Raw genomic sequence first — 20,089 nt, forward strand, 5'->3', positions numbered from 1 at the left:
GCCTTTTCCTCTCAGGCGGCGCCATTTTGTGCTAGAGCCGCTACAGCTGCTGGCGGTGGGGAGTAGTTGGTGGAGACAAGACACCTAGGATGGTACTCTGGTAGGGGCCACCGACTTTGGAATGGCCGCGTTCGTCTCGGAAATCGGGACGCGACGGCTTGGCGACCTGCGGGCGGAGGGGAACCTGGACAAGGGCGGCAACAAGAGTGTCCTGATAGAACGGCTGTAAGGTGAGGCGGCCCGGGGCCCCGGGGTGGCGCCAGAGGCTGAGGAACTTCCCCGGCCCTAACTGCCAGGGACCGCGGGGCCGGGCTGTGAGACCCAGGACTGACACCGCCCCTCGCTGTGCCCTGCACCCTCTCCAGCCGGGGGGCCTCAGAGCGCTGCTCCCAGGGCCGTATGACAGATACCGTCCCCTCCCTGCGCCTCAGTTTCCAGGAGGCATACACAGAATTGAAGAATTGACTGTACTGGCTACAATCACAGCTCCTAACTTACCTGTTCTTCTCTTTCTTCCATGATTGACCTTGAACCTTCTCTCCTGAAAAAGGGAATTCAAATGGAAGCATAAGGAGAAAGACAGGGAGTCAGATTCCCGAATGGAAGACATTTCCCGAGTTGAACCCAGGTAATTCACAAACAAACTGCTGGTTCGAGTGGGCTTGCAACCTAGAAACCTATAACCCAGAAGGGCCGCTGGAGCTTTTCGTCATTAAGATTGAGCTTGGACCAAAAAAAGAATGAGCCAGGACTGGAATGTCCCTGTAGTCGGGTAGTCAAGGCTTAACCTTCTAATGAAGGGCGGGGGGTTCCTTGGTTGGGAAGCTAACACCCACATGCCTCAATACCAAAAAACCCAAAAGGTAAATATTGTAAAAATTCAATAAAGACTTTGAAAATGGTCCAGGTTAAAAAAGAGAGAGAATGAACCAGGACAAAGACATGCATCAGGTGGGCAGGGTCAGTGGCTGACCTGTCAACTAGGTGATCAGGGTAGCAGCTCTGGTCCCTGTGATCAAAGTTGTGGAAGCAGTCCTGGTGGTCGAAGTCAGAATGGTAGCGCTCATCCAGGGCTGTCCGCTTAGCTTCTGGCCAGTAAACATCATCTCGCCTAGAGGAGAAGCAAGAAAGGAGGACGTGCATTTCCCCTTCCTAATGGACGACCTCTGTGGAAGCTGGTAAACTAAACCCTCAACTGTCCAACTGCCCCATCACTTCACAGAACGAGAACTAACTGTGTCCATAGAGGCCATTCTCTGCCACTTGAGTTGCGAGTGCCTGGAAGGGTGATATGGGATGTGACTGAAGGGCTCTATTCTCTTACCCAACATGCCCAAGTCCCCCACAGAGAAGTTAGGTCTCCTTACAGAAGGGGATCAGAGAAGTGGGTGTCAGATCTCCTCTGGGAACCGCTCACAGCCACAAGGGTCAGCCAGTCTACTAGGACAGTTGCCCCATGCAGACATGACCCAGGAAACACCCAGTGCAGAGGACTAGTAGCACTTGAGATATAACTGTTCAAAAACATTCTATGATCTTCACAAACTCTCCCATCAATATTTTGTAAAATGCACAAAAATCCTAAGACATCTTAAAAACCCTTTACAGAAGTCTCGATGTTACATTACACAGGGACAGATTAAAACGAACAAACGCACACCATGCAGTCTCCCCCAAGTCACCATCCATGTGGAAAAGCTCTCATAGGATCAGCCCTAGGATTATTGCCCCAGACTCCTCACAGCAAGGTCTCAAACAGGCCTTTCACTGGTGGTTAGTGTTTTAGTATTTGTGTGTCAAAACAGTATGTCTGGGGAATTAAAATAAACCTTATTAATAGAATGAACCAACACGAATAACGACAATGATTTCAAAGCATGGAAGGTGCCCAGGAGGTACATTTTGGTCCCTGATCACCTGACCAGCACCCTGTGTTATGTGCTGCTGTGGGGGTCTGAACTTCCTCGGGGGGCTGGGGGGACAGCCTGTACTGGGACTCGAACCTAATGATTTAATAAGCACAACTTTCACCGTTTCTCCATCAACATCAAACCATCTCAGGTTTCCAAATAAAGTACAGAGTATCAAGTTGAGCTGTAGCAAATACTCGTGCTTTTTAAATAAAAAGCTGTTAACAAGGCTCTGGAGAGCAAGGCACAGTTCTAAATTCCACGGGACACCTAAGAGGTCGCAGCGAGGTGCAGTGTGGCTTACCGCCCATCGTCATAGGGCCTCCGCTCCTGCTCATAGTGTAGGTCTTGCTGGCGCCGCCGCAGGAGCTCCACGCGCATGCGCTTGCGCTCCAGCCGCTCCCGCTCCATGCGCTCCCTCTCCAGGAGGCGTCTCTGGAAGGCCAGCCTCTCTCGGGCGAATAGCAGCTCCTCGTGCTCCTGCCGCTCCAGCGCTGCCTGTGCGTACTGCTCTCGATCACCGAGCTCTCGCACCCTGCAGGCGAAGAGTAGAGGCTGCAAGGGCTCATGAGCTGCAGCAGTGCGGGCAGCGCCCCGGAGTGGGATCAGGACGGGGGGAGCCTAGCCCTGAAGGTACACTTGGTAACAAGCAAGGGCCAACCGCTGGTGGAGGCAGGCTGTGCAGGACCCCCCTTCACGCGAGGGACACTTGACAGGCCTTTTGCAGGTGACACTGATGGTGCCTATCACAGTCTCCTCCTGACTGCACAGCTGCCAGGTGATCTGTTCATCTTTGTGTTTGCAGACACAGAATTGTACCAGCAGGAATGTCTAATCTTCTCTTTATTATGTGGCTGCCTTGCTTCAGGTACCATGGCCTGAACCCCATACAGCACCATCTGTTCAGGTGCACTATGCTTTTGGGAAGGAGCCCGTTGAGTGGGGAGGTGGGGGTCCACATGACCACTTGCAGATGTCAGCCTTCTGGCTGTTCCCAGCCTCAGGGACATGGCTGCCCCACCCCCATTATCGTCCACACAGGTTCAGGTAGGGGGGCTGTGGTGTTACTGGGTCTGGAACACTCTCCAGGCTGACTTGCCCCTGAACACGCCTCTCCTACCACCACAAGCACCATCTCCCCTACTGTAATTCCCATCAAACCCACAGATGGAAAACCAGTCTCACTGCACTTTTCATCTGCATGTTCCTGATCCCTGGTAAGGCTGAAAAGCCCCTTCTGTCATTCTTGCTATCAGATTAATTTTTGCTTATTTATTTCAAATCATCTTTACTCCCATCTGTCACACATCTCTGGACCTTCTCTTTGGTCTCTCAGTGCACTGAAGTGAAATTTAAATTTAGTCTACTTCACCATTATAAATTGTCAGTCCTTTCAAAAGCTCAAGTTCATAAATTCACTTACTTTTGCATCATGAGGATAGCTTTAATTTTTAATTTTATGTGCAGCCAGCAGTTTATGTTGACACTGTGTCAGTGATGTAAGCCAGCCACATGACCTGAAGCCATTTTGGAGAGAGATTGTCCTTGTCTCACTATAGGAAATGTCACTTTTATCATGTTAAGTTCCCACATGCACACTGATCTATTTGCCAATTACATCATTTCTAGTGAACTATTTGTCAATTTCTTTACCAAAACATTATTTTTTCTTTGCTTGTTGCCTTTGCTTGTTCAGGAGAAAATTCTCACTTTTCTACTCTCTCTTCTACTTTCTCACTTCTACTTTCTCACTCTTCTACTAGAGTTTTTACTAATGGTTTTAATTTTTTTTTTTTTACAAAAAACATTAACTGTTGCTCAATATAATTGACAGGATTTGTGTTTAGTTTTTTAAAATTATGAGGATCTTGTATTGGGCTTATTGAAGGGTGGGACCTCTCAGTTTTCTGACTGGGTCTGTGCCACTGTTTTTTCCCTATTGATGGGTTCTGCAGCAAACTTGGTATGTTGTGTTAACTAGCTCCAGGAAGGCATTCCATCTCCTTGTCATTGCTACCTCCCAGAATCTTGAGAATATCTACCTGAGAAGATAGTTTGAAAAAAAATCACAAGAAGAAAGCCTGTACACAGGACATCTGAAGATAAAGCCAAGGAGCAAAGGTTTAAAGCAACATTCCGCCCTCCGGGACATGAAAAAAATCCTCCCAGAATAGAGTTATCACCAGTCTAGGGCAACACCCAAACCAGCCATCATTCCTAGATCCTGACTCACCTGCATGACTCTGATTCTCTAGACTTCTTGGATTCTTTGACTTTATCAAAGGAACCAACAGACTGCTTTTCTATGCTGCCCGATTTTCGATCCTGACTCTTGGATACCTGGTTTACCAAGAAGCATTGAATAGTTAAGGTAGGAAGAAATCAAATGTGTCCTGGCCTAAGCATACAAGATCAGAAATGAAGCTGAAGAGTGAATGAAACAATCAGGTTAACACTGTTTCTCTCCAGAGAACCTCACCTTGGCTCACTAAAATCCAGAGTCACAGACTCATTACCATTTAATTCTAAAGTGGGACCCATCGAGTACTTTCAGTAGTCAACACACAAAACAGGATTTTCTCAGAAAGAATCCATATATTAGAAACAAACAAACTTCCTTTCACTTTCTCTTTTCCATTCAAAACACATTCTTCAATATTAAACACGCAGTGATGCCCAATTGAGGAGGCCGCTACTGTTAAGTCTAAGGATTGCCGAGTGCATTCATTTTTGAGGTGGTTCTTAGCCCTTGAATGTACATTTCTATTTTGCCATTTTACATCATTTACTATAAAGTAGTTAAAGAATTTGCCTGCAATTCAGGAGACCTGGGTGGAAATCCAGCTTCTCAGGTCTCAGTGGTAAACTGCCTGCCAATGCAGTAGATGCAGATTCCATCCCTGGGTCGGGAAGATCCCCTGGAAAGGAAATGGCAACCCACTCCAGTACTCTTGCCTGGAGAGTCCCATGGACAGAGGAGCCTGGTGGGCTACAACCCATGGTATCCCAAACAGCCAGACATGACTTAAAAACTAAAGAACAACAACAAAGGGGAAAACACTGACACAGTAAAACAGTGGTAGAAACACAGTGCAATAATGAAATGCCGTAACAGAACTCTCAGCTTGTAACTAGTCCACAACATTCATGAGCTTAAGTTAAATGGCTGGTCATCAGGCCAGCACAGGTTAACATGGCAGGCCTGAGGCTAGTGGTGGGAACCTTGGTATTTAGAGTACCCGAAGGCAATGGCACCCCACTCCAGTCCTCTTGCCTGGAAAATCCCATGGATGGAGGAGCCTGGTGGGCTGCAGTCCATGGGGTCACTAAGAGTCGGCCACGACTGAGCGACTTCACTTTCACTTTTCACTTACATGCACTGGAGAAGGAAATGGCAACCCACTCCAGTGTTCTTGCTTGGAGAATCCCAGGGACGGGGGAGCCTGGTGGGCTGCCATCTATGGGGTCCCGCAGAGTTGGACACGACTGAAGCGACTTAGCAGCAGCAGCAAGAGCCAACAGTTAACTGGCAAAGATGGCTCACTGTGCCCTGACCATGCAAACGATGGTTTATGCTGAACAACTGCTTTCCTTCTGGGAGTCAGGAGAAGGTACGTATGTGACTAGCCTCAGTAAAAAGCCTGGGAACTGAGGCTGTAACGGGGCTCCCTGGGCAGAAGCATGACCCTTGTGCTGCTGCACTGTCCCTGCTTGGGGAGCCATCTCGGGAAGGAGACCACAGGGAGCCAGGAGAGTTCCCTCCAGACTCTGTCTGGGGCTTTCCCCACCTGCCTGGCTGTGTGACCTCCCTGCATCACTGGAGCCAACCTTAGGCATAACTACAACTACGTGCTGAGCCCAGTGGACCCTGAATGGCTCTGGAAATGTGGGTAGTCTTGGGGACCTGGGCCCACATCCATCCTAGTTGTAAGGCTGTCAAGAATTGAATTATGAACATCCAGAGCTGCCCGTGACCCTAAAACAGCAGGCAGAGTGAAGTGGTAAGAACCTAAGATGGGGACTCTGTGGATTCTGTGGCTCTATGGAGCGTCTGCACGGAGACAATGCACGGAATGAGTAAGATGGAGATTGGGCGCAGAGGCAGCCAGAGGGCCGGCTCTGGCAAGTGTGGGTTACGAACGCACAATGGAGAGCTGCTGAAACCTGAGGCCGGCAATGAACGTGGACTGCTGTGCCCAGATGCAGGCAAATAAAGCTAATCACATCCATAAATGAATTTCGAAAGAGTTTTTTTTTTTTTTTTAAAGGGCAGTAATTCTTACCAAAACTATGAAGGAAAGCCTTTAAACCTTCTCAATTTTAAAGTTCAGAAAAACCCTCCGTTTTCAGAAGACTGACAAGCTTTTCTCAAATTACACTCAAGAATCCCCTAAAACACACAACTGTCAAAGGAAATAAATAACCCAGGCAGGAAAAGAAGACTCACTCGCTCTTTGGATCCCAAGGTTTTGACACTGATAACAGGCACACCTTTAGATTTATCCATCACCACTGTCCGCTCAGTTCCTCGGCTTCCTATAGGAAGAAAGGAGTCAGGTAAGAAGGGACACCTCGTATTGAGAGAAAACTACTCAACTTCAAGGAAAACAAATGTAGTTTGTGTTGCCCATTAACCACACCAGCCAGGAACAGAAGCCAGGGTGCAATCTCTCACACCCACTGGTCAGCTACCTGACTTTGTGGCTCGAGAGCGCTCTGAAGAGCCAGGTTTCTGATCATCCTGGTCTTCACTCTTCTCTCCACTCCCGTCTTCACCCTTTTTAGCGTCATCTTTTCTGTCAGCCTTCTCTTCCCTCTTGAGGTTGGCAGATCTGTAAATGGCATGCAGATACAGATATGTGTGAGATGAAACACTGAGGGAACAACCCAGCCAAGACTCCTGCAATGAGCACTGAGTGAGGATGGGGCTGCCTCGGAGGCAACCACAGGACGGAGAACATGCAGCCTAGGAGAGGAACTCGAGACACCTCTGAGGACTGGAGGGAAAATCCTCCAACAAGTGCACAGAAGGCAAGGGGGTAAAAGCCTCACAGCCTTTCCCACCCATGGAAAAGTGAGGAACAAGACATCAAGAGAAAGGTCATCTTGGCCATAATCCCCTCGAGAAGACTCATACCTGTCAGCACTGCTAGACTTCTCTTTTTTCCTCTCCCCTTCTCTTCTCTCAGAAGTTTTCTTCCCAGCAGGTTCATTTATCACCTGGGAAAGAGAATCAGGTGAAAAAGAATCAGTTGGGAGTATTAACTGATTTTGTAACATGGTCACATCACAGGAAGAAAATGGCCCCTTACTTTTTATCCCGGGAAGAAAATGGCCCCTTACTTTTTCCACTGAGATCATCTTCCCATGGAGCTCTGTTTTGTGCAGGTGGTTGATGCATTTTGTGGCCTCTTCCACTGTGGACATGGTAACGAAGCCGTAGCAGCGTGCTCCAGGACTCCGGGCATTGGTCACAACTTTGGCGCCCACCACCTTGAAGGAAAACACACAAGTATAGCTCAGACATGAAGACCCCACACAGACCCCAATTGTGGTTCATGCTAGTTCACCCCACTCCTCAGAGACACTGAGAACAGGTTGACAACAAGTGGTACTTAAAGGCTGGGGAGGGTAATGCTGTGGCCTGACTGCTCCTACTCCATTCTGACTGTTTCTCTAGAGGACTAGGATGACAGCAAGGTGGAGAGAGGAGTGAAGCTGAAGGCAGTGTCCTGTCAGAATTCCGTTAATAATGTAAACCTTGAAAGGAATGTTTCTGAATATGCAGTCAGTCAGACGGACAGTGAAGTAGGAAGACACACCTACAGAAGGAGAGGGACACAGGACAGGTTTACAAAGAGCACTCTGGAATGCAGAGCCCACCATACTCACAAAACAAAATTTAAGGAGATGTTTAAGGTGCTACAGATACATCCTAGATGCTAGATGTACATGCTAGATGTTAGTTAACTGGCCCAACCACAGCAGCAAGCTGATGCTAGGGACACCCTTTAATGGCAGAAGGCCCACAGCTCAGAAGAGGTCCCACTGAAGCCAGGAATAGTGGCTGGTATTCGTCTTCATTTTGCCACATGGAGTCTTAGCCCCAAAGGAAGGCTTCCAAGGGGCCTGGTGCCCTATTCAAGCTGCAATAAGCCTGCAGTATACCCAAGACACTGCAGGTTCCAGACGGAAACTTCCCTGCAGGGAGCAGATGTCTGCTCCAATGGCCACTGCAGAATCAAGAGATGGGCCCTACGGAGTTACACAGGCCAGGGTTTCATGAGTGTCTATGAGAAGCAAGTTTAATTTTAAGTTAAGTCAAGTTTAGTTTTCCTTGTTAGTTCCTCAACATAAACAGCCAAGGTAAACGATGTTGGTTTTCTCCATTATCATTTTTTAATCCTGGGAATGAAGGCCCAAGGCCTGTGCTAAGTCTGACTTGTCAAAAACTGATTGAAGTAAGGGTGCGGCAGCTTATCTGGAGAAGAGTCCAAGAAGCACTGGAAGGAGGAGGTGGAAAAAGGAGGAAGGAAAGGCAGCACTCAATGTGTGTGTGTGTGTGTGTGTGTGCTGGGGGGGGCTGTCCACCTGGGCATCATGCCCACCTTTTCATGCCAAGGGACAGAGCGAAACAAGCAGGTGTGGCAGAATAGACACAGGCAGAGGTATCCAGGACGGGGTGAAAACAGGGAGCAAAGACTGGGCTCCTGCAACTCTGTGAACCCCACGTACGGAAACAAGGCTCCCATGGGACCAGCAACTTGTCCTGATGTGGCAGAGCTGGGGCCTAAGGCTGCCCATAGGGGTCGGGTCCACAGGCCTTGTTCGTAAAATTTCTCTACAGCTTCATGGTGTTCTGTAATCATCACCATCTCAGAAGAAGGCAGACTGTACCTTTGCTCAGAACTCCCCACGCCACATTCTTCCCTCCCTAGGTTTAAGGCTGGAAGCCAGAGAAACGGACTCAGGAAACTATCAAATGACTTGGTGGCTTGGAGGCCAGGGAAGCAAAAGAAATACAAAGTGGATGTGGGCTCTGGGAACTCCCACTGGCCTCACATCTCTTTGAGTGGAGGTGGACCCAGCATAGGCCTACGCACCTGCGAGTTCAAAGAACTGCAAGGTGTTCCAAGCTCTCACTGCCAGGGACAATGATTTGCCACATAGAGGCCATACTGCATGAGCTCACAAGTCTCCTCCCCTGGTCTTACCTTCCCATATTTGCTGAAAAGATTCTTCAAATCTGCAGCTCTGGTGGTAGAAGAAAGTCCACTAACCCAGAAATTCCTTCCACAACTGCTACGACCTATTTTAAAAGAAAGTTCCGGTCAAAAACAAGATACAGACAAAATCCTGAGTCTTAAGTATCTTAGAGTCATTCCCAACCAGACACTCTCCCTACTTGCTCTAGAGGCCAGCAGTACAGAGAAGGCTGGGGCTGGAGGCCAGCCTGCTGTCCTGACATGAGTTCTAGGGCTGCCCACAGGGTGGACAGAACCAGTGGCAATGTCCCTTAATGACTGGTCAGGGCCCACTGGGCCCGTGGCTGGTGTAGCCATCAGCTACCAGATGGCATCACCCATCCCAGTGAGGTGACTTTGGAATGTAAGACAGGAGCTGTCACTGTGGAGCCTGAGATACATCCTCTCCCCAGCTTCTGGCCTTCTTTGAACACCGATTAAGGATGAGTCTGGAGCAGCCAGCAAAACTATTTCTCAATCAGCACATTAATAAAGGGCTCTGGTGTCGATAAATCTGCCACACCAGGGGCCCACCAAACCCCAGTATCTGAAAACTCAAAGCATTTTCTCCATCTGCGTGTGTCACTGTGTCCAAGAAGTTCACAAATCAGAAAGTCAGGATGGAGGAGCTCAAAGGACTCTGGCAAAATCAAGTGTCCAAATCAAATCAAAGTGACAATTCCGCCCTGCAACCCAGAACCCGCACAGTGAGGAAGCAGGTGGCCAGAGTGGAGAAAGGCTTTGAGACAGGCTCACAGGCCTGTGAGGTGTAAATGGGTGTGTGACGGCTAGAGCCAACTAGAACCATCGCTCCCGGGGGTGCCACCTTGCTGACTTACCCTTCTCCTCTTTGGAAAGCTTTTTTGTATCCGAGTCATCTTCGACAGAACTAGAGACAAAAGACAATGTCACTCCAGAAGGAAGAAGCAGAGAGGAAACTAACTCAAAATTATAAAATATGTGCTGAGGTTGCATACCTACCCGAAATTTAGTTCTGAAAAAAATGATACCCCTACAAAGGTGTATTGGAAATCTGACCTAACCATAAGATTTCAGACCCACAGGAGTTAATTAATTCTGCTGGGCTAAAGATAATTAGGAAGAATTAGAGAAAACAACCATGATAGGTTGAGAAAAGAAAAAAGATTATGTAATCAGCTTAAAATAAACAAAGAGAAATCAAACATTCTTTAGAGGTAAACTACAATTGCATCAGTCTGGCTGGCCAATTGCAGAAAAACAGCTCATGTGTGTCATTAAACGACCAATGAAAAGGAGATAGCGTCTGGTCTAAAACTGAGAAAAAACAAACCTCATTTTCTGATCAGCGCCCTCACTGGCTGAGGACTCTTTAGGAGCCGGAGGGACTTCATTACAAGCTTCAAAAGCAAACTTCTTCACGTCTTCTTTGCTATCCCCGGGGTCCGGGCTTGAGGCTTCCGGGGGCGCTTCCGCGGCCTCCTCGCTACAGGCTTCCGTGTGCTCTGAGGCTTTACTACTCTGCTCAATTGGCTTCTCTAGCCCTACAGGCTCACAGTCCGTCCTCTCGTCATCGCCTGTCTGCTCCACGGGCTCCCTTTTCACTACCGCTAACAGGGTGTCTGCCTTGCTCGACTGAGCGTGTGCTGTTGACTCGTTGGCCAAATCTAAATCACCCTCCTCCGGATGGGCGCTGTCAAAAAGGTCCTCTTCCTCCGCAAGTTTTCTGTCTGGCCCCACGCTACTTGTTTCCTGTGCAAATGGCTGCTCCAGCTCGGAACCTTCTTCTTTTACTGGCTCAGATTTACAAGTTTCCCCCAAAATGTCGAGTATTTTCTCATTTTCTACGGATTTAACAGGAATAGAATGGCACAAGGTTTAATTACCAGGGAAATAAAGCAATCACAAATGCGGAACTGGCACGGCGGCCACACTAACACGAAGAGAACTGCTAGCTACACAGAGATTGGAAAACCCGCGGGTACACACACTCAACACTGGTTACACTACCTGCACTCCGACCGACTACAGAATAAGCCTCTACGCTACATGGAAGAGAAATGAATGCATCCCAGAGACTTATTTAACCCCCAACACCTTCTGGCTGATTCTTGACAGTCTTCATTCTGTCGGCGTGTATATATGACTCTTCCAAATTTAGCTTCCAAAGTCCAAGTTGCTTAACTCAGTGTATCACCATTCACTGAACAGAGCTCAATTTCCAAATTTCTTTGAATTTCTTTTAACAGAACAGTCCGACATGAAAACCAGAATCTCTTCCATCGGTGCTCTGAGATATTTGTAGTCCAGAAAGTGAATAGTGTTTGTTTGGAATTCTCATGAAGAAACCTTTTCTTCTTCTGGAATCCAGTTATGTCTTAATGTTTTAAAAGGTATCTCCCTACCACTGCCTGCACTGCCTGAATTAAAAACCACAAAATTAACACACTGCCTAATATCACAAGATCTGCTTTGTGGGGTAAAGAGGTATTGGCTTTTGAGAGGCATCCAAACTCTCTATATCTGTTTAAGTGCTGTGTTCCTTTAAAAAGGCATGAGATAATCTCATCTCACCAATACGTTCTACAAAATGAGAAATCAGCCACTTTCACAGATCTGGTGATATGGCTGGGTTTCCAATCTCTATGATCCTGGTATGTTCTGGATCGTAAACCTTTAAAACAATGTATACTACAGTAAGGTAACTTTTTAAAATTAAAGATTCCAAATTAGAGAAGGTGGAAAATTAGAATGACTCCAAACCCCGCGATGCTAAGTTTTTCATTTAACAGTACCTGGCTCCATGGATGGCTCTTCGATTTCCTGAAACAAAAAACATAAATAAATTGTGCCAGATGGATGAAACCTAGAGTTTATTCACACCCTAAAGTGTAGTAACTAAGAAGGGAATTTTTAAAAACACAAACAAGGAGCCTCACAAATGCAACAGGTGGAGGAACCTGCTTTTACCAGGCAAAAGCCTGCAGGAGAGCTGCCACCCCACTTCATCCACCTTAGCCCCAGGCCCCACGTCCCAGGCTCATCTCAGGGGGATTGCTGTCCATCATTACTCTCGTCTGCTTCTGCAGTTCCCAGTGCCTGGCAACAGTATCATGTTTAACGGTGATGAACCCGTCACATGCTTATCTGTCCTTCTAAACTGTCTTATATGCCTGGAGATCAGTGCTTTCATTTTTCTACATTGAGTTTCTAAAAGAATGCCTAACATATATTAGGAAATTGTTTTTCACATAATTAACATAGCATTCGTTTCCAAAAACTCAAAAGATGGAGGGAAAGAAGGCATGGGTGGCTTGACCCCTGTTCTTACTTTGCACAGTGTTCTTACCGTCCCTGCCCACTTGGTCAATCAGAGCCCTACAGTATCACACATGCCTCCTTATCTCTTCCAACCACCCATCCACCAGACCAGCTCGAATTCCTCAACAACCCCCAGGAACCCCTGTGAAGTCACACCATTGCTACTCCTCACCAACAAGAGAGTTTGGTTTTACTACCCCTATTCCACCTCCCTGCTAAACAGGCTCATCTGAACCTCTTTCCAAAGCAGGCCAAGTCCTAGACATGCCTAAGCATTTAGTGCATGGACCACTTCCTCACAGAGAGGCTGCCCAACTACAGGCAGGGATTTTCTCTCAGTGTGGAATGTGGTTCCTGCAACCTACATTCCCTCTGCATAAGTGACAATATTCTGGAACTCTAGCACACATTGCTAAGCACTGTCTAGGTTCCAGGCAGAAATTCCACCTTACATACACATATATTAACCAATCATCACACAGCCCTAGCAGGATGGTTCTATTAGTATCATCCTTCTTTTCCCAGATTAGGAGACAGGCACACTGTGGTTGACAAATTCACTCAAGGACACACAGCAGAGCCAAGATCTGAGCAATGAGTGTGAGAACTGAGTCTATCAGTCTGTATCTACCCACCGCTCTGTTTACACAGGGAGGATGGCAACCAAGCTTTCTCCTCATGCCTGAGACGGCACAAGCTACATGCACATGAACGGTCTGCACAGTCCATCGGGCACTGACCTGCCAGTCTTGGGGGCCCTAGGAAACGGGTCATTTTCCTAACAGTTTCATTTGTAATCAAAATTTTTTTTTCATTTCATGCTGGGAATTAAAGATTCTACACAGAAGGAAACAACCATTTTAGGCAGAATGATTCTCTTAACTTTCCCTAGACGGAAATGTATACATTCCCATTGTCTCTGAGACCGGCTGTGTGTACTGTCCTGACCAGACAATATACACAGGAGTCTCTGAACTGAGGAGACACTCAAGAAAATGACAAGCCCCACTCCTCCTTTCCTTCCTATGTTAGGAACAGGTTGTGTCACCTGAGGAGACATCAACTCTGGAGAGACATCAACTGGGTTTCACCAAGATTTCTTGACATTTGCACCCTCCTTGAATCTGACTTCTGGCTCACTAATAACACACCTGGCCCCCGCCTGGAAGAAGTGAATGAAGATCTTGTCTGAAAGATAGTTTCCAATTAATCAGCACAGGTGACATTATTTAAACAAAAAACAAGGACTGGAATAAGCTGACTGTATTTTCATTTCCTCACAAAACCTTCTCCTGGAAATCAGATACTCAGATTTATTCCAACAATTTATACCTACAAAGGCTGACAGAAAAAGTAAAAGGAAACTCAAGATCCACATTTATGCAAACTACACCTGAAAGTCAGTGCACATCTCATTTGTTCTCATCTAACATTTAACTTTTACATAGGTGGCAGTCAAACAACTAAGATGCTATAGTCATCAAGAGAAATCTGTGTACTTTCTGAGAAGTTCCCAAATGGAGAACCAGGAACCCTGAGAATCCACCTTTCCCAGCTGCGATGTCAGTGTCAGGCCTTCCTCACCCTCCTGCACCCTCATCTGTGCCCCATTTATCTCTCCTGGGGAGGGGGTGCCCACCCCTTGCAATCTCATTTCTCACCTAAGAGTATTTCTGCTGCAGAGGAGGCCCTCCAGGACAGATCCCACAGGCTGTCCTCCTAGCCATCATATTAACAAGAGTCTCCCAAATGGCCTGGGTCTTAGCTGCATGGGTCCACAGTGCTGGTGGGGGAGCCGAGATGACAAGCCCTTTTCACTAACACATTTTATTCGGGGAAAGTTGAAAGCAAAGCCCCCTCTTCAGAGGCCAAAAAAGGAAACAGACCTTCCGGTAACTTTTAGTTGGGATTGCCGTAAGATATCAGAAGTAGTCTCCAAAAACTGTAGTCTAACCTTTGATTCTAAAATTATTGAGACATACAATTTACCTGTAATACAGTGAAGTCAGGTGATAAAGTGTCTAAATTGTTTATACTTTCTTTGTCCTCTACCTGTAAAACAAATGGAGAACAAAACTCATGACATCAATAATAAGGTAACATAACTACATCTATACAATGAACAGTTACAGCCATGAAAAGTCACTTAAGGTGACATTCTAAACACAGAGCACGAATCAAAACAGCATTACATTGTGATTCCACTTCAACTGAGAGAAATGTTGTACATAAACATATACCTGCAGACAGTCTAGGAGACCCACTTAAATGGTATCAGTGGGGGTTCTCAAGACACAAGTCAAACAAAGAAAAACAAAAGTCTAAGTCAAGCAAAAAAGTACAGCTGGGTAGTACATACGTTCTCCCAATAGAACGGAACACCAGGGTTGGGGCTGCTCTTCCAGGAACAATGTCTAGAATCACATTGCAGAGGGTGTTCTTGGACTTCATGGCCAACATGACTTCCCAAAGCCAGGATGCCTCCACTGCTGGGACTGCTGCCCCTGGGGCGGCTATGGCCCGCATGGGAATGGCATCTCTGGGACTCCTGCCTCCCAGCATCATCAACTTTCAAACTGAATGTAGGGGACAGGAGCACAGGACTGGCAAACCCCAGGTGACCCATCACTGCCCCACCTGCAGGGGAAGAATCACTGGTATGAGCTGGGCTCTGTCCAGTGAGGTGAGGGATTCCTCAACACAGAAAGGGGGTTCATAAAATCATTGTTGTGTGACTCAATAAATTAGACTGTTTGCTATCAAGTCCAGAATGTTAAGTTTATTTGGGGGGGGGAGGATATTTTTCAAATATTTTATGAGCATGTACTGTTATTACCTTTACATGACTAAGATTTTGCACCACTCCTTCCTTCCCCTGACACAATCATCTCAGGATATTCTATGCATGCTCCTAAGGGCATGGACACACACTCGTGTCAAAGACCATCTCCCCTTCTTCTGTCTACCTGATTAATAGCACATTATTCTGGTTCCTGCCTTACTTTTGCATCCATCTTAGAGATTATCATTTTAGTTCACACAAAGAAGCTTAGTTCACTGATATGGTATATAGGAATAGTCACTGTATTACTGGAAGTCATAATAAATGTCTTAGTAATAGTAGCAAAAGCCCTACTGTGTTTGCTATACACTAGACACTGCTCTAAACCGAGGTCAAGGGCCAGATAGTAAATATTTTAGGTTTTGTAAGCCAGACAGTCTCTGTCATAACTACTCTACTCTGCTACTGTTCTCAGAAGTCAGCCATAGACAACTGTCACAAATAAGTGTGGCTGTGTTCCAATAACTCTTGGGCCAGCTTGATGACTTCTGCTTTAAGTTAGCAATAAACATTCATCTAATTAGACTTCCTCAAACCTATTTTTGCAAATGAGGCTCAGAGAGATTAAGTGAATTATCCAAGGTCACATAGCAAGTTAAGTGACCAGCCTCTAGTCAATGCTGTTACCGCTTAAACAACTGGTTCCACTAAACCATAGTTATTTAACCTTTCAGTTCAGTTCAGTCGCTCAGTCGTGTCCAACTCTTTGCGACCCCATGAATCGCAGCACGCCAGGCCTCCCTGTCCATCACCAACTCCCAGAGTTCACTCAGACTCACGTCTATCAAGTCAGTGATGCCATCCAGCCATCTCATCCTCTGTCGTCTCCTTCTCCTCCTGCCCCCAATCCCTCCCAACATCAGGGTCTTTTCCAATGAGTCAACTCTTCGCATGAGGTGCCCAAAGTACTGGAGTTTCAGCTTTAGCATCATTCCTTCCAAAGAAATCCCAGGGCTGATCTCCTTCAGAATGGACTGGCTGGATCTCCTTGCAGTCCAAGGGACTCTCAGGAGTCTTCTCCAACACCACGGTTCAAAAGCATCAATTCTTCGGCGCTCAGCCTTCTTCACAGTCCAACTCTCACATCCATACATGACCACAGGAAAAACCATAGCCTTGACTAGCCGGACCTTTGTTGGCAAAGTAACGTCTCTGCTTTTCAATATGCTATCTAGGTTGGTCATCTTCCTTCCAAGGAGTAAGTGGCTTTTAATTTCATGGCTGCAATCACCATCTGCAGTGATTTTGGAGGCCAAAAAATAAAGTCTGACACTGTTTCCACTGTTTCCCCATCTATTTCCCATGAAGTGATGGGACCAGATGCCATGATCTTCGTTTTCTGAATGTTGAGCTTTAAGCCAACTTTTTCACTCTCCACTTTCACTTTCATCAAGAGGTTTTTGAGTTCCTCTTCACTTTCTGCTATAAGGGTGGTGTCATCTGCATATCTGAGGTTATTGATATTTCTCCCGGCAATCTTGATTCCAGCTTGTGCCTCTTCCAGCCCAGCGTTTCTCATGATGTACTCTGCATATAAGTTAAATAAGCAGGGTGACAATATACAGCCTTGACGTACTCCTTTTCCTATTTGCAACCAGTCTGTTGTTCCATGTCCAGTTCTAACTGTTGCTTCCTGACCTGTATATAGGTTTCTCAAGAGGCAGGTCAGGTGGTCTGGTATTCCCATCTCTTTCAGAATTTTCCACAGTTTATTGTGATCCACACAGTCAAAGGCTTTGGCATAGTCAATAAAGCAGAAATAGATGTTTTTCTGGAACTCTCTTGCTTTTTTGATGATCCAGTGGATGTTGGGAATTTGATCTCTGGTTCCTCTGCCTTTTCTAAAATTTAACCTTTACTGACAGACATTTATGAGTTTTCAGGCTTTTGTTACTGAATATATTATTTTCTAATCACAGGGAATAAAACAGCCTTAAAGAAGCAGTCACTAGGAAGGGTTTCACAGTTTCATTTTTTGGTGTTCCTTCTTAGGAAGCTAGTGACTGAGACTCATGAAAAGATAAACAACTGCATACCCTCCCTATCTGTGTCCAAATAACCTGCGCCACCGCATCCCTGCCACAGCCATTCAAAGACAACAACCTGCTACTGTGAAGGGTACTGAGATCAGTTCCAAAAGAAATGCAAACACATTTCAAGGAATCCGATACGTGGATGGATGGACTGGCGGAGCACATGGTCTCGTTTCTCCCATAGCACTCATGAGACACTCCATAAAAGAACTGAGGCAGCTATGAAAATGAGGTGCTGCCTAGGACCAACCCCTAGACATTCCTACAAAGAAGTCTCCTAGTTTCCATTTTTCATTGTCTTTTCTATCTACCTGAGAAACATTCATCCTCACAGAAATAACATAATCCACTAAATTAACAGGTCTGACATAATGTGGTGTATGAATTGTATATGTAGCTTAATGCTACACTATTCAAATGGAGAGCAGATACAATTACTCCTCACAAGACACCATTTTTCAATGAAACAAAGTGTGCTTTTCAAACTCATCTAATTTTTTACATGTGAATGGATAAGTCAAGTGTACTGAAATGGCATTAAAAGAACATAATTCCAAATATAAAGCTTATCATCTGTTAGGCTATTTGAGGAATTATGACACCTAGGATACATCCTGGAGACCCTGCCAAGGTACCTACAGCATGTTCTTGAAGTTGCTCCGGAAGCTCTTGCATCTCCCCCTCTACTAGCTCTCTACTGTCAGACAGGGACTCCTGGAGGTTATCATCATCTTCCACACAGTCTGCAATGCTCCCATTATCAATCTCTGCTTCATCCAACACACTTATATCCATTATGTCGATGACCTGTAAGTTCTCCAAACTGGTCTCAACATCCTCCTGTGACAAAGAAAAATACAAGCATCAGATGATGGTCACTGGTCCATGCACGGAGCTGATCACTGACGAGGTTCACATACCTGTCCATCCCCAGAATTTTCCTCTAGCCCGTTATCTTCCAAACCCTCTTCTTCTGGTTTGCGGCCTGAAGGAATAGTTTATGGCATGAGATCAATGATATGCATTTTCCAGAAGTGACAACTTTCATTTTTATATGCCCTAAGCACTGAAGAAAGATGACAACCTAAAACACCCTTCTCCATGGCCTTCTAAATGGCTCTTCTCCATTTAGAAACACAGTAATCCAGGAATGGTAGGGCCAATCTACCCCTAGTAGAAGTTGTTGTTTAGTTGCTAAGTCGTGTCTGACTCTTTAGCACCCCGTGGACTACAGCATGCCAGTCTCCCCTGTCCTTCACTATCTCCTGGAGTCTGTTCAAACTCACATCCACTGAGTCAGTGATGCTATCTAACCATCTCATCCTCTGCCACCCTCTTTTCCTCTTGACCTCAATCTTTCCCAAATCAGTCATTTCCAATGAGTTGGCTCAGCTCATCAGGTGGCCAAAATATTAGAGCTGGCACTGGAGCTATTAGAAGTGGTTCTGTTCTTATCAACTGGAAGTTTGAGGAGATGGAAAAGGCTTCTTAATAAGGTGAAGGCAACCAGACCTTTTCCAGGCCTGCCCTTCTTGTTAAGTGGCTTTGGTTATGGGGAGAAGAGTATCTCATACAAACATGCTGCTGTGGGGAATTCCCCAGCACTCCAGTGGTTAGCATTCTGTGCTTTCACTGCCTATGGCTCAGGTTTAAAACCTGGTCAGGGAATTAAGATCCCACAAGCTGCATGGCAAAAAACAAACAAAACCAAAACAAACAAAAAACACACAAAAATCAAAACAAAGAAAAAAACAAAACCACAAAGTGCTGCTTTTTAGTTAAGGAATGTGAAATGTGTTTTCCCAGAGACAATCACATAAAAGGAAAACACAGAAAAGCAAAAAGAAAGTAAAAGCCTTTCAGCATTTTACCATCTAGAGTGAGCAGTGGAGCTGTCCTACAGTGGGGGATGGGTATCTTCCCATACTGGGCTACATACATACACATACGCTGGTTTTGAAAATGGTACTGCCATTTTATAATCTTTGCACTTAGTATTTTGTGAACATGTTTCTATATTCTTTCATAGCATTATATGGAGATATCATCATTTCCCCGCAAAGTGAAGATCGATTTTTTAAGGTCACTAAGTACTTTTCAAGTAATATAAAAGTACTAGACATTAATCCACCTATATTTAACGATTAAACTTAAGTGTACATAGAATGTGTAAAATGTGGCGGGGGGGATAGAGGGAGAGAAAAAGCTCAACCCTAAATCATTTATACCAAAATTTACACTTGAGAATTTTCTTACACTATATGTACTTGATTTTTCCATATTCTATATTTCACTCATGTTTTCAGAAAGAGTTTATTTAGGAACACAAGGAATTGTGACACTAATACTAGTATACAACACACTATGTGTAAACAGTCTCGTGCTGGCTGGGCGTCTCAGTGCCACTGTATAATATTCCTATGGCAAAACGCACCTAAGCTTTCAAAAACATCTGGAACTCAACCCAGTGGTCTTTATAAATATGCTACGAAGATACACCAGCAACATTTCCACAGACTCGTACCATTCTAGAATATGCACATTGGCTTTTGCCCAATTCCATTGAGTTAGTAGGAAAAATCTAAGTAGACTACCAGAAACTTGCCACCCTTTCTACTGTCTTTCTCCCTTTCACAAGAAAGGCAGCAGGTTTTCATCAGGCAGATCCAGATCTCACCACAACCAGTGCACACAGGTACATTGCAGCCTGAAGCCCTCCCAGGGGAGAATTCTCCCAGGTAAGAAATGCCCTAACAAGCA

The 20,089-nt window shown here is 45.8% G+C and overlaps 1 protein-coding gene and 1 long non-coding RNA gene across 7 annotated transcripts in view; one reads left to right on the top strand and one right to left on the bottom strand.

Moving 5' to 3' along the window:
* Nucleotides 1–20,089, bottom strand: part of SAFB (scaffold attachment factor B) — a 61,338-nt gene that overhangs the window by 30,168 nt on the left and 11,081 nt on the right. For 4 of the 5 annotated variants that reach the window (XM_055546716.1, XM_055546707.1, XM_055546720.1 and 1 more), the window contains exons 3-17: nucleotides 18,250–18,314; nucleotides 17,965–18,169; nucleotides 14,444–14,502; nucleotides 11,929–11,956; nucleotides 10,467–10,977; nucleotides 9,994–10,043; nucleotides 9,125–9,219; nucleotides 7,254–7,403; nucleotides 7,048–7,130; nucleotides 6,603–6,742; nucleotides 6,358–6,446; nucleotides 4,144–4,250; nucleotides 2,215–2,445; nucleotides 974–1,111; nucleotides 499–541 (exon numbers count right to left, since the gene is read on the bottom strand). In XM_055546716.1, coding sequence (XP_055402691.1) covers nucleotides 499–541; nucleotides 974–1,111; nucleotides 2,215–2,445; nucleotides 4,144–4,250; nucleotides 6,358–6,446; nucleotides 6,603–6,742; nucleotides 7,048–7,130; nucleotides 7,254–7,403; nucleotides 9,125–9,219; nucleotides 9,994–10,043; nucleotides 10,467–10,977; nucleotides 11,929–11,956; nucleotides 14,444–14,502; nucleotides 17,965–18,169; nucleotides 18,250–18,314 — 1,994 coding nt within the window. Of the gene's footprint in view, nucleotides 1–498; nucleotides 542–973; nucleotides 1,112–2,214; nucleotides 2,466–4,143; nucleotides 4,251–6,357; nucleotides 6,447–6,602; nucleotides 6,743–7,047; nucleotides 7,131–7,253; nucleotides 7,404–9,124; nucleotides 9,220–9,993; nucleotides 10,044–10,466; nucleotides 10,978–11,928; nucleotides 11,957–14,443; nucleotides 14,503–17,964; nucleotides 18,170–18,249; nucleotides 18,315–20,089 lie in introns of those variants that run through there. The other variant, XM_055546727.1, reaches the window with a different exon arrangement.
* LOC129627130 (uncharacterized) lies at nucleotides 5–12,062 on the top strand. Of its 2 annotated transcripts, XR_008702435.1 has the most exons (3): nucleotides 5–230; nucleotides 551–628; nucleotides 11,383–12,062. It is a non-coding gene; the product is annotated as an uncharacterized LOC129627130 (long non-coding RNA). The 2 variants fall into 2 exon arrangements; XR_008702434.1 differs by lacking the exon at nucleotides 11,383–12,062 and having other exon boundaries at nucleotides 9–230; nucleotides 551–6,147.

This window comes from Bubalus kerabau, chromosome 1 (assembly GCF_029407905.1).
Source record: "Bubalus kerabau isolate K-KA32 ecotype Philippines breed swamp buffalo chromosome 1, PCC_UOA_SB_1v2, whole genome shotgun sequence".
NCBI classification, from domain to species: Eukaryota; Metazoa; Chordata; class Mammalia; order Artiodactyla; family Bovidae; genus Bubalus; species Bubalus kerabau.